Source organism: Cetorhinus maximus, chromosome 4 (assembly GCF_964194155.1).
Source record: "Cetorhinus maximus chromosome 4, sCetMax3.hap1.1, whole genome shotgun sequence".
Lineage (NCBI taxonomy): Eukaryota > Metazoa > Chordata > Chondrichthyes > Lamniformes > Cetorhinidae > Cetorhinus > Cetorhinus maximus.
The window spans coordinates 78,263,934-78,277,976 of record NC_135882.1 but is presented as its reverse complement, the minus strand read 5'-3'; the positions used below and the strand labels follow the sequence as shown (position 1 = coordinate 78,277,976).

The 14,043-nt window shown below is 44.6% G+C and overlaps 1 protein-coding gene across 1 annotated transcript in view; it reads left to right on the top strand.

Moving 5' to 3' along the window:
- The window catches only part of c4h8orf34 (chromosome 4 C8orf34 homolog), a 633,137-nt gene that overhangs the window by 414,067 nt on the left and 205,027 nt on the right, over positions 1-14,043 (top strand). Inside the window, exon 8 of the mRNA XM_078540385.1 lies at positions 8,241-8,376. Coding sequence (XP_078396511.1) covers positions 8,241-8,376 — 136 coding nt within the window. The remainder of the gene's footprint in view (positions 1-8,240; positions 8,377-14,043) is intronic.

The following is a 14,043-nucleotide window of genomic DNA, read 5'->3' as shown; positions in this document are numbered from 1 at the left end:
ATTTAAATGGAGCCCAGGAATTATCCTTTGAAAATTGGTGCTAAATAGCTGAGCATAATTTTTTCCTTAATTCCTTTATCTTCAGGGAAAGATCTCACTTCCTCTTCTCCAACATCACCCACACTTCCCACCTCCCAGCCCAGGTCCCTGCCCCACCCACCACACTTTGGAGCTTAGACCTATAGGCCTTTTTATCAGTGTATACAGTGTACATGACACTTTCATTCCTCATAGAAATTGATCTTCATTTCTCCATGAGAGTTTCATGGTGTTTCCTTCAGGGTGTTATGATAACAATCTCATTTCTCTCAGAAATCTTCAGAGGTAATATGACAGAACATTTCTTTAACTCTAACATTGGTACTTCTAATACTGCCTGGTTACTTTAAGTTCAACAATGTGTCCTGCTTGACAGTACTTAAAACAGCTGAGTAACACATTAGTAGGGATAGGCATTTGAGTGCACAGTCCTGCGCTTCATATTATGAGATATAGAGGCATCGGAGAAGGTGCAAAAAATATTATCAATCTTGGCTGAGAACCAAAACATCCACTTGACTTTGAAACACCTGAGCCCCAGGGAAAACATTGCTTGATTGACAGCTCTGGCTCTCTGATCTTTGCTGTCAATTGCACAATGTTTATTTACACAAGGTTAAGGGGTTTCAAATGCTTGCAGTTCCTGCTGTTGCTACTTTACAGGGTCTGGATGATTGATATTTTTATTGCATTGTAGTAAGAGAACTATTTTTTTCAATATACTGGAAAGCTATGAATGAATGACTTTTAAAGATTTTTTTACACATTATCATAACTATAGGGTTCATTGGTTCTATACAGTGTATAATGTGTCAATGGGAATGGAAGTACCACAGCTGAGCATAGGGCGCATGAGGAGAGACATGGGGAGGTGAGTGGAGGGATATAGCTCGGCATAGGGGGCATCAGGGGCCATTGGGTGTTGGTGGAATGGCTTGGCATGGGTACATGGGGGGCCATGGGGGTGGGTGGAAGGCAGAACCTGGCATGGGGGCATGAGGAACCATGGGGTATGGAGGAGCATAAAGTGGCATGGATGGAGCGGGGGAGTATGTGGAGTGGGGGGGAGCGGGGTGTGGTGAGGAGGTGTGAGGATTGAGGACTAGAGGATCTTACACTTTTAATTACAGTTGGGACAAAGTCCCAAAGCACCAAGGAGGGCCTTTTAAACAGCCCACCTCGGCACCTGGAAGCACCTGTGGTTGCCTCCAAACTCTCCCAGGTCAGCAATGAAGATCCCATCTTTGCAGATACTTTATCTCAAGGCAAATAGCGGAGCTGAAAATTTTGTTGACTCCCACTACCTGCCTCAAAGCTGAAAATCCAGGCCTCTTCTATCCTTTTCTATCCCAAAACCAATTTTGCTCCTTCTGTTACTGTCACTTTCATCCCATGGATTTCAACTTTGCTAACAAGCATATTATGTATGTGGTACTTCAGCAAATGCACTTTAAAGATCTATCTGCACACCAACTACACTGGCCTCATCTGCTCTCTCTGTTATTTCATAAAAAACCTCAATCAAATTAGTCAAGCATGATTTGCCTTTAACAAATCAATGCTGATTCCCTTTTATCAGTCCATGCTTGTCCAAGTGGCTGGAAAGTTTCTCTTGAATTAATGTTTATAAAAGCTTCCCCAGCACCAATGTTACAAACTGACTTGAACTTGCCAGATTTATCCTAATCCCTTTTTTTGAACAAAGGTGTAACCTTTGCAATCTACTAGTCCTCTTGCACCACACTTCCTTCTGAAAAGGATTGGAAGATGGTGACTAAAACCTCTGCAATTTCTCCCCTCCTTACTTCAGCAACCTCTGATGCATCTCATCTAGACCAGGGGACTTATCCACTTTAAGTACCGCCAGTACCTTCTCTTTAACTATTTTGATTTTATTGAGTATCCTGGCAACCTCCTTGTTTACCGCAGTTTTGGAAATGTCCTCTTTGTTGGTAAATGCAATATCAATTTCAAAACTCAGTCAATGGAAAGGTTTTAAGTGAAGGGGAGGCAGTGGAGTAGGGGTAATAAAACTGGGTGAGTAATCCAGTGGCCCAGACTAATGCTCTGGGGACACAGGTTTGAATCCCACCACGGCAGCTGGTGGAATTTCAATCAATTAATAAATTTGGAATTTTAATAAAAAGCTATTCTCAGTAATGGTGACCATGAAACCATTGTCAAATTTTGTAAAAACCCTTCTGATTCACTAATGCCCTTTTAGGAAGGAAATCTGCCATCCTTACCTGGTCTGGCTTACATGTGACTCCAGACTCTCAGAAATGTGATTGACTCTTAAATGCCCCCTGAAAAGGGGTAGCAAGCCATTGTATCAAACCACTAGAAAGCTGACAAAAAGGAACGACACTGAATAAACCACTTGGCATCAACATAGGCACCGGAAACAACAACAACAAACCCAGCCCTGTCAACCCTGCCAAATCCTCCTTACTAACATCTGAGGGCTTGTGCCAAAACTGGGAAAGCTGTCCTACAGATGAGTCAAGCAACAGCCTGATGTAGTCATGCTCTCATGTTCATACCTTACAGACAATCCCCCTAACACCACCATCACCAGAGGTGGCGGCACAGTAGTATACAGTCAGGAGGAAGTTGCCCTGGGAGTCATCAACATTGACTCTGAACCCCATGAAGTCTCATGCATTAGGTGGGCAAGGAAACCGCCTGCTGATTACCATGTATCACCCACTTTCAGCTGATGAATCGGTACTCCTCCCTGTTGAACACCAATTGGAAGAAGCACTGAAGGTGGCAAGGGAACAGAATGTACTCTGGGTGGGAGATTTCAATGTCCATCACCAAGAGTGGCTCAATAACATTACTACAGACCGAGCTGGTCGCATCCTAAAGGACATACCTACTAGACTGGGTCTGTGGACGTGGTGAGTGAACCAACAAGAGGGAAAAGCCTACCTGGCCTCATCATCAATCTACCTGTCACAGATGCATGACAGTATTGGTAGGAGAAACCACTGCACTATCCTTGTGGAGACTGAGTCCCATCTTCACATTGAGGATACCCTCCATCATGTTGTGTTACTAACACCATAATAAGTTGGATAGTGACCTAGCAGTTCAAAACTGGGCATCCATGAGGTGCTGTGGGCCATCAGCAGCAGAATTGTATTCAACCACAGTCATGACCCGGCATATTCCCTCACTCTACCATTACCATCAAGCTGGGGGATCAACCCTAGTTCAATGAAGAATACAGGAGGGCTGGGTAAGAGCAGCACCAGGCATACCAAAAAATGATGTGGCAACCTGGTGAAGCTACAACACAGGACTACTTGCATGCCAAACAGTGGAAGCAGCATGCAATAGACAAAGCCAAGTGATCCCACAACCAATGGATCAGATCTAAGCTCTGCAGCTCTGCCACATCCAGTCATGAATGGTAGTGGACAATCAAACAAATAACAGTAGGAGGAGGCTCCACAAATATCCCCATCCTCAATGACGGGGGAGCCCAGCACATCAGTGCAAAAGTCAAGGCTGAAGCATTTGCAACAATCTTTAGCCAGAAATGCCAGATGGATGCTCCATCTTGGCCTCCTCCTGAGGTCATCAGCATCACAGATGCCAATCTTCAGCCAATTTAGTTCACATCTCGTGATATCAAGAAATGGCTAAAGGCACTGCATACTGCAAAGGCTATGGGCCCTGACAACATGGTAACTAGCTGCACACCTAACTAAGCTGTTCCAGTAAAGCTTCAATACTGGCATCTACCCATCGCTGTAGGAGTTCCTCAGGGTAGTGTCCTAGGTCCAACAATCTTTCATCAATGACCTTCCCTCCATTATAAAGTCAGAAGTGGGGATCTTTGTGGATGATTGCACAATGTTCAGCACCATTTGCGACTCCTCAGACTCTGAAGCAGTCTGTGTCCATATGCAGCAAGACCAGGACAATATTCAGGCTTGGACTGACAAGTGGCAAGTAATATTCCGGCTACACAAGTTCCAGGCAATGACGATCTTCAACAAGAGAGTATCCAACCATCTCCCCTTCACATTCAATGGCATTACCATCGCTGAATCCCTCATTATCCACATCCTGAAGGTTAGCATTGACCAGAAACTGAACTGGACCGGCCATATAAACTCTGTGGCTACAAGAGAAGATCAGAGGCTGGAATTCTGTGGAGAGTAACTGACTCCCCAAAGCTTGCCACCATCTAGAAGGCATAGATCTGGACTGTGATGGAATACTGATAACGACTGGATGAGTGCAGCTTCAACAACACTCAAGAAGCTTGACACCATCCAGGACAAAGCAGCCTGCTTAACTGGCACCCCATCCACTACCATCAACATTCAATCCCTCCACCACCGACGCACAGTAGCAGCAGTGTGTACCATCTACAAGATGCACTGCAACAACTCACCAAAGCTCCTTCGACAGCACCTTCCAAACCTGTGACCTCTCCTGCCAAAAAGCACAAGGGCATAGATGCATGGGAACACCAACACCTGCAATTTCCCCTCCAGGCACACATTTTCCTGCTTTGGAACTATATCACCGTTTCTTCACTGTTGCTGGGACAAAATCATGGAACTCCCTCCCTAACAGCACTGTGGGTGCACTTATGCCACATGGACTGCAGCGGTCCAAGAAGGTGGCTCACCACCATCTTCTTGAGGACAATTAGAGATGGGCAATAAATGCTGGCCTAGCCAGAGACACCTACATCCCATGGACGAATAAATAAATTTTAAAAATCTGACATTAATCCAGACAAGAAGATATTAGGACAGATGACCAAAAGCTCCATCAAAGAGATAGGTTTAATGGAGAAGAAAGAGGTAGAAATGTAGAAAGTTTTAGGGGAGGGTATTCCAGAGCCTAGAGCCCAGAGCTAAAGATATCGTCATCAGCGGTGGGAGGGAAGGAAACGGGATGTGTAGGAGATCAGAATCGGAAAAATACCAAGTTCTCAGAGAATTGTCGGGCTGGCAGAGGTTACAGAGATAGGGAGAGACAAGGTCATGGAGGGATTCGAAAACAAGGATGAACATTTTAATATCAAGTCATTGCCAGACTGGGAGACAAGTACATAATTTGTTTTTTGTTTTTAGTTGATACTTAGAATGTTTCACTTGTCTTGACTGCAGTAATGGAATGAACATCATGAACTGTCTCATTGCTGTTAAAAAAAGCACTCATATTGAACCTTATCACATGCTCAAGATGTCCGAAGTGCTTTGAAGTATAGTCACTGTTATAGACAAAAGGGGCAGCAAGTTGCACATAGCAAGATTCCACAAATGGGCTAGATGAATGATCAGTTAGCTAATCTGGTTTTAAGTTATGTTGGTTGAGAGAAATATTGTTCAGGAACTCTGGACAAACTATTTGAATCACACACTGATCAAACTAGGCTGTTCTTTGCATGCTGTATTATTCCACTTATTTGATAACAAGCCTACTCTAAGCAGAATGTGACTGTAACATAAATTGTGGCATCTTCTACCAGTAGAAGGAAGTGCAGTGATGTCCTGCATTGATCACTTAACACACTCACTTTGACTTTTTAAGTAAAACTTTTTAAAATTTACTTTACTCTTTACACATTTCGCTAATGATCCTTCTGTCTAACAGTAGCCCAAATTGTTATTTTACATGGCTTTTGAACTTGATAACAGGTAGCTTCCTGTTAAATTTTCAGATATCATTAGGTTCTGATTTCAGAGTTTCCGTTTTAACACTGGGTTATTTAAACTGGCTACTTGAACTAATAACTTAATTTACTAACATTCTGCATGAACAGTATTTTAATTATATAAATCCTTTAACCTGAATACTTAAGTTATTTTTTTCAGAAAATTTAAATCTAAGTTTAAATACTTGTGAAAACATCTCATCTCAGTTACACTGCACAAGCAGTACCAAAAAGGTTTCATTGTATTGCTGGTCTCTGGTACATGTTATATAAATTCAATTTATCTCCAAATAAAATCAATATTTTTTCCAAGTGTACAAAACACATGGGGGAGAATTTTCTCCCCGTCGGGTGGGCCGGACGGGAGCGGGCGAGGGCGGGCACGGAGCCAATCGCCGCCCGCAATTGGCTGCATGCCGGCATTTTACGTGGGCAGGCCAATCAAGGCCTGCCCAGTGTGATGCGCACCCAGAAGCGCTCAGCGCTACCTGTGCAAGCAGGGGGAGGAGGGAGAGTCGGGGCCTGCTCAGAAATCTCCCTGAAGCAGCTCTGTGCCTCAGGGAGATTAACTTCAGTTTTAAAGTTTAAAGACAGCGTCCCATGAGCTGGGACATGTTTATGAAATGTTTAAAGAAATTTTATTAATTTAATAAACCCTTCATGAAACCTCATCCCACCCGTGGATGAGGTTTCATGGAAAATGCAAAGGCCGTCTGGGCACTTCGCCTGCCTGCCAACCTTAAGGTTGGATGGGCAGCCCTGTCAAATTGCTTAATTAGTTTATTAATGGCCTTAATAGACCTTTTGACAGTTCAGCGGGTGTGCAGCTGATTCTGGAGCGCACCCACCGAACGAAAGATTGGAATGACTCGCAGTGACGTCGAGGGACACGCCCGACATCACCGCGCGTCATTTTTACACGTCGGCGTGTGGGGCTTTCCCTTTTCCCTTTCCTCCAGATTTAACTCTGCAAGATCAGCACTTGTATGTAGCAACACAAAAGCAACATGTGTTTATTAAGCGCCTTTTACATAATAAACAATGAACAGGATCACTATAAAACAAAATTTGGTACCGAGCCATATAAGGAGATGTTAGGACAGATAACCAACAGCTTGATTAGAAAGGTAGGTTTTAAGGAGTAACTTAAAAGGTGGAAAGAGTGGTAGATAGGTGAAGAAGATAATGGATGGAATTTCAGAGCTTTGAGTCTAGGCAGCTGAAGACATGGCCTCCGATGGTGGTGTGATTAAAATTGCAGATGCTCAAGTGACCAGAATTTGGATAGTGCAGATATTTTGGAGAATTGTGGGGCTGAAGTAACTTTATAAACTTTAAAAGTCTTTAAAACTTTAAAAAATGTTGAAAATTGTGACTAGCCTGTTACAGAATATATCCCAAATGACTTTAGATTATGATGCTATTATCTGTTATAAATGGAGTTCCACAAAAGCCTGTACTGTGATCTATTCATAATAAATTAGAGGGAGATCACTTTAAGCCATTTTATACCATTTGACAGCATTAGGCCTTGGGTTGGGTGACCAGTGTTCAGAACGTCAATGCATTCAAAAAAATCTGGCCAAATTATGTTATGGAATTGAACATGAAAAGGTATAATCCGAAAGAAATTAGTTATGGTGAACAATGGGTACCCCAACCAGGAACCCTGAGGCCAACTCAAAATTGGTCCTTGAGCCTCTTTATCATTATTTTGTTGAGTTGTCAACACCCATTACGTCTCCACATGCATCTTGCCCTTTCCTAAAGATTATTGCAAGTCAGGGGGACTGGGGTGGAGCGGCAATGGGTGGAAGTGGTTTGGGATGCTGTGTGCTGTGTTGTCAGGGAGCACACCTGCTCCTCCTGGATCCACAGCTCCAATTTCTGAATTTTAAAGGTAAGAAACTTGCCTTTGATCCTTTCATTGGTGGTTGCAGACATCACTGATGAAACGTGAGCAGAGTAGGCCTGACTTCTTTTCTGCTTATCATCTAGTTTCTGCAAGGGAACCTAAAATATGCTTTAGGCTGCTCATCTGTAAGGCTCTAATCCCTGTTTCAGACAACTTCTAAAGATGCCTCAAACATGGGCCTGACAAATTTAGCAGTGATCCAAACCTGTGTGCAGATTGAGTGCTGACAGTCCACTGCTAAATTGGTCCTTGTGCCCGTTTTATGCTTGTAAAACAGATGTGAATTTAACCTCCAATATCCTGTTGAATTATTCTAAGTTACAAAGAATTTAAATCCCTGAAGTAAAATTTGGCTTCCACTGAATATGATGAAGTATCCTTTCTTAATTCTTCAGAAGTGAATTTTTGACAGTGATATAAATCTGATGGAGAATGGACCCTGTGTATAGTTACCAGTAAAAGATTGCGTTATTGTTAAAATACGTTAATATAATTAAATTACATGAGTAGGTGTAATTGAATTTTCACTTGTTTCCTCTTGTGTTTTTATCTTATTCCATCTGCAAACAGACCTTTCATTAAATTCTCTTTGAATTACAGAGGACTTGGATGATTTGAGGATGGAGGGCATAACTGACCACGTGCCTTCTGGCAGCAGGTTTAGCCAAGGCCGAAGTTTGTATTCTGCAGAACCTCAAGCCAAGGTCACACTCAACATCTGCTCGAGGTGTGCCAGGTATAGTAGGAACCAATACAACATTATCACTGCCAACATTTTTCAGTTGTAAAGCTATTCTTTTTGCATTCCAAGTATGGAAGTCATTATGCTTTCTGTACTTTGAGCAGCACAGCGTTTAAGCTCCATCAGAATGTTTGGGTTATATTTTTAAACAAGAAATCTTCACACCCACACAATTCACTGCTATAATATGCCTAGATCTCTAGTTGTTGCCACAAAGCCCAGCTGCTGAGCACCATGTTACAGTTTTGTTTCTACAGTGTAGGGCTTTCAGGTATTCTAGCAGTAATAATTTCAGATATCACAGTGAAAAAATATCACAGAGGCCTTAATACCTAAACAATTACAAAACACTGAAGCATTATAATGTTTAGATCTTGATATTTTGAAATTCCTATGTTGATTTAACATAATTTCCAAATTCAGTTAGTAGGTCATGCTAGCCCTCCTTTTCAACTTGACGTTTTTTAAACTGAGTATCATTGTAATTCCGGCTCCCAAATCTTATCTAGAGCTAGTTCATCTCCACAGTTGTCTAATAGCATCATCAGTCTCCTCTCGAGCTACCACAGATGGCTGGTCGTATTATTATATACTTAAACATATTTAAACATAGCTGAGGACTACCATGGCATCATTGTTGTGCTTTGTTATGAATACTTTTGCATTCAGATACAGAGCCTTTAATTTTGTCTTTTTGTTATCTTTGTAACATTTAGTCTTTACTGTTTGTGTATTCTTAGGTTTTTTTTCTCTCTGGTGCTTCCTGCTATTCTCTGACTCTCATTTTCCATTTTATTATTTTGCTCTCCTGCCTTGATTCTGTCCCTTGATTTGCTACATCTACCCCAAGCTTGATCCCTCAGCCCACTTGTTTAGTTTAAAACACACTCTACTTCCCTAGTTATGTGGCTTTCTAGAACACTTGTCCCAGCAGTTCAGGTGCAGACCATCCCAACGGTATAGCTGCCACTTTCACAGGTACTGATGCCAGTACCCCACGAACCTAAACCCACTTCTCCCACACCACTCTCTGAGCCACAAATCCATTTCCCTGATCTTATTTGCCCTATGCCAATTTGCACACGGCTCAGGTAACGATCTAGAAGTTATTACCTTTGAGGTTCTGCTTCTTAATTTGTTGCCTCACTCTTCAAACTGACTAGACAGAACCTCTTTCCTATTCCTGCCTATGTCATTGGTACCTATGTGTACCACGACAACTGAATCCTCCTCCTCCCACTGCAAGTTCATCACCAGCCCTGAGCAGACATCCCAAACTCTGGCACCAGGCAACACAGACGTCTGGAGTCTTGCTCTTTGCTGCAGAGAACAGTGTCAATCCCCCTCGCTGTACTATCCCTTACTACCATTACATTCTATTTGTTCTCCCTGCTTGAACAGCTTCCTGTACCCTGGTGCCATAGCCAGACTGCTCATCCACCTTGCAACCCTCTACTCTCAATCAAGCTAGCTGAGGGTCCCTCAAACCTATTGGGCATTTGCAGAGAATGACACTCCTGCCCTCTGGGCCCCCTTACCTGCCTCAGCTGCAGTCACACTGTCCTGTCTCTGATCACGTTCCAAATCAGAAGACCCTATCCTAATGGGTGTGACTGCCTCTTGGTGCAAAACATCCAGGTAACTTTCCCCCTCCCTAATCCGTCACATTGTTTGCAGCTCAGCCTCCAGCTCAAAAGACTCTGAGGCAAAGCTCCTCAAGCCGCCGACATGGTTTTTGATAGTTGCTTTTGACAGCTCCCTTGACACTTCCAATGAGTTTATTAAATTTCAATGAACATTCATGCCCACTTTTGGTAATCACAAAAGGCACCGTACCTCTCCAAAAAGGCAGCTTACCTCTCCCAAACGGCACCTGACCTCCACCAAAGGCATCCGGGACCATACCCAAAGGGGTACCCTGCCTCTCCTAAAGGGTACTCCGCCTTTCAAAAGCACTCCGCAAAGTTTAGACCTGCTCCTACCAGGTCTAATCGGCACATCCCATGTTTCTCACTCTTGGCTAATGAAAATCAGACATGACTGGAAGCAGCTGTTATTTTATATGAAACGCGTATTCGCCAATCCTGAGCCGGCCCCATTCCCTCTGCCACGAGAACGGTAGGTAATGTTTCGGGGGGACTTCTGGATTGCCACCTCTTCTACAATTTTTTGCCATGACGGTGTGGCTCTCTGTCGTTGTGAAAGTTCAGGCCTTTGTAGTCGAGCATTGTTTACTTGACTGTTTCCAAATTACATCTATATATACATGGAGTATACCGTATTTTGCACCTCCAACTTTAGTGCAATTGGATTGGATATATTGAATTTGAACTTGGAGGTCAGTGCATGGGTTTCTATCCATTAACATCTGCAAAGGTCTGCACCAGAAATACTAAATGGTAGAACTTGCTTCTCGTGTAGCAAATGGGAATTTCTAATTTCCACAAACCAAAAAAGTTAATGCTTGATGGTAACTACCAAACAACGCATACAGGCTTGAACCAGCCCATGAGTCTTATTTCTGAAGGTTTGCTTAACCACATTTAAACAACGCAGCTGTGCTAAAGATAATGACCCAGTTAATTAAGAATATTGTACACGCAAATTCATGTTGTTTCCTACAGTTGTGAGCACCTGATTTAAGCTGTCAATTTTATTTTTGAAATTTTACTAACATAAGATTCAGCAATGATGAAATCTTGGCACTGACGGAATCATAGAATAGTACTGCACAGAAGATGGCCACTTGGCCCTCTGGGTCTGTGCCAGCTCTATTGAAGAGCAGTCCAGTTAATTCCATTCCCCTTATACCTGGGCCAGAATTTTCAGATTGGCAAGCAGAGGCGGGGCCCGCTTGCCAACACGTAAAATGACGCGTGGTGACGTCAGATGTGCATCCCGACATCACCGCGCATCATTCAGATTTTCAGTTCAGCGGGTGTGCACCGGAGTCGGCTGCGTGCCTGCCGAACTGCCAAAGGCCTATTATGGCCATTTAAATATCAATTAAAACAATAAACTTAGCTGCCCGTCCAACCTTAAGGTTGACGGGCAGGCGAAGTGCCCAGGCGGCCTTCGCATTTTTCATGAAACCTCAACCACGGGCGGGATGAGGTTTCATGAAGGTATTTAAACTTTTATAAAAATTTTTAATAGCATTCATACACATGTCCCAGCTTATGTGACACTTTCACATGAGGGGACATGTCTTAAATTTTTTTTTTCTTCATTAAAATTTTCAGAACTTAAACTAATCTGCCTCAGGGAGATTTCTGCACTCTTTCACGCTCATGTGCAAAAGAGCACACTCCCTGACTCAAGCAACCCCCCCTCCCCTTCCTGCACAAGGTGCACTCAGCGCTTCTGGGCGTGCGTCATGCTGGGCGGGCCAAAAAATGGCGGTGGCGAGCCGATCCCGGGTGATGATCGGCTGCGTGTCTGTCTGCGCCCGTTCCCGCCCAACCTCCCCCCGACGGGGAGAAAATTCTCCCCCTGCAGTGTTTTCTTCTTTAAGTATTTATCCAATTCCCATCTGAAGGCTAATATTGAATCTGTATCCACCATCCTATCAGGCAGCCCATTCCTAATTCTAATCACACATAATTTCCTCAAGTTGGGCGCCTTTCGCCAATCGCCTTAAATCTGGGTATTTTGGTTATTGACCCTTCAGCCATTAGAAACATTTACTGACTCTATCTAAATCCTTCACGATTTTAAACATTTCTATCAAACCTCCCTTTAGCCTTCTCTGTTCTAAGGACAATAATCAGGCTTCTCCACTCTATCACATAAATGTAAGGCGGAATCGTCCCAGTTTTGCACAAAAGTGCGGTAGCGGGCAGGAAAAAAGGGCAATTTACCTGCCGGCTGCAATGGTGGCTTTTCATGCCATATCGTCCTGTTCCTGGCATGTCCTGCCTCATTAATAGTGCACTCCCGGGAAACATGCCGGATCGCTGGCGGAGCGACCCCTGATTCACCGCCCTACCATCAACTCAGGCCATCAGTAAGCGGGGCGCCATATTTAAAGGGTGCCCCTGCCCAGAGCAAGCTCTCTCTAAGAGATCAGAAGCTGCTGCAAAGTCATGGCTGCTAAAGGGAGGAAACAGGCTGCCCCCAAATTTAGCGACACCTCCCTCAGTCAGAGGAGGCCCGGTGTGAAGTCCTGTACCCCCAACTCTGGGCGTAGACTGCCAGGGACTTTTCAAGTTTCCGGCACTCGGAGGGCTGCAGGAAGCCAGAAATCTGCTGAATCTGAGTCAGATGAGGAGCCTCTGGACTCGGTCATCCCTCAGTTGCTGGAGCTGCAAAGGCAAGCTTGGGAACATCAAGAAGGGATGTCCGCTGCACTCCTCAGATTGCAAGGCACAATGGAGGAGTCTGTCCACCTTCAGTCTGAGGTGATAGCACCGGCATGCCAATGCACAGAGGTCAACACTAGTAGGATGGCGGCCAGCATAGAGACCTTGGTCCAGGACATCGGTTCTCCACTGCTGCGCGGGCTCAACTACATCACTGACGCCATAGTTGGCCTCAACAGTGTCAATGCAAGAGGGCTGTGGGGCTGCTAGATCTTACTCCAGCTTCCCCTTCTCCTCAAGGAGGCAGTCAGGAGCCCTCGGGCACCCGTAGGGAGGAGGGCAGCATGCACACACCTTGGGGCCATCCGCCCCAAACCCCCTTTCAGCAGCTCCAGCTCCACAGCTCAAGGAGGATGCCAATGCCACACAGCAGGACCCCGAAAGCAGCCTTCCAGATGACACCCGTCAAGATCATCATAGACAGGGCGTAGCAGCCAGCAGGTTGCCTCCACCCCCGATGTGGATGCTCAGGCAGCACCAAGACGTAGCGGCAGGGTTAAGAAGATGTAGTTGCACAGCCTGGGCACGGGTGTTAATCATTTGTACATAATGTTCACTGCTGTCAATAAACTCCCAAGAATGCCTCCTTGCCAATGGTTCCTTGTTTTGATGAGCAGCATTCGTGGTACTCAGATGTGAAACCTTGGTTCCTGCACAGGGTAATAGGCCTCTTCTTTGTGCAGTGTGTAACCTTCAGACCAAAGTGATGGTCCGGCTTCACACTCACTGGCCACATTCGTGATATTTGCAGCTTGATGGTGCTTGTTATTGCTGTCAGAATGTCGTGAGCAGGCGTCACAGAGTTCCGTCATTCTCTCTATGTGCTTTCGGTACCTTTAAGGTGGGGCTGTCCCCCATCTCTTCATCATCTGTGACCAGTGACGCTGTTCTCCTGAAGGGTTGAGGTGCTGAAGGCTGACAGTGGATCAGATGTATTTAAACTTTCACAGCTGCATCTCTATGATATTACCCTGTTCACAGAGTGCAAGCGAGCTGCCCTCAGCTAGACAGGAGTCAGACATTCACACAGGCAATGTGAAGATCTATGGAGTGTCCTCACTGCATGCCGTCATCATCCTCCTAGAATCTAGCGACTATTAGGGCTTTCACTGCGTCTCCATGACATGAGTCAAAGCACTGAGGGTATGTGCACTGCCATCAGCCACACAGAAGTCAACCCTTCACGGATGCAAGGTAAGGATGTCAGGGCTGTCCTCATTGCATCTCGTCATCTTCCTCCATGAATCTTGCAGCTATGAGGACCTCCTGAGCACGCCAGCTTCATCTGGCCAGTACGATG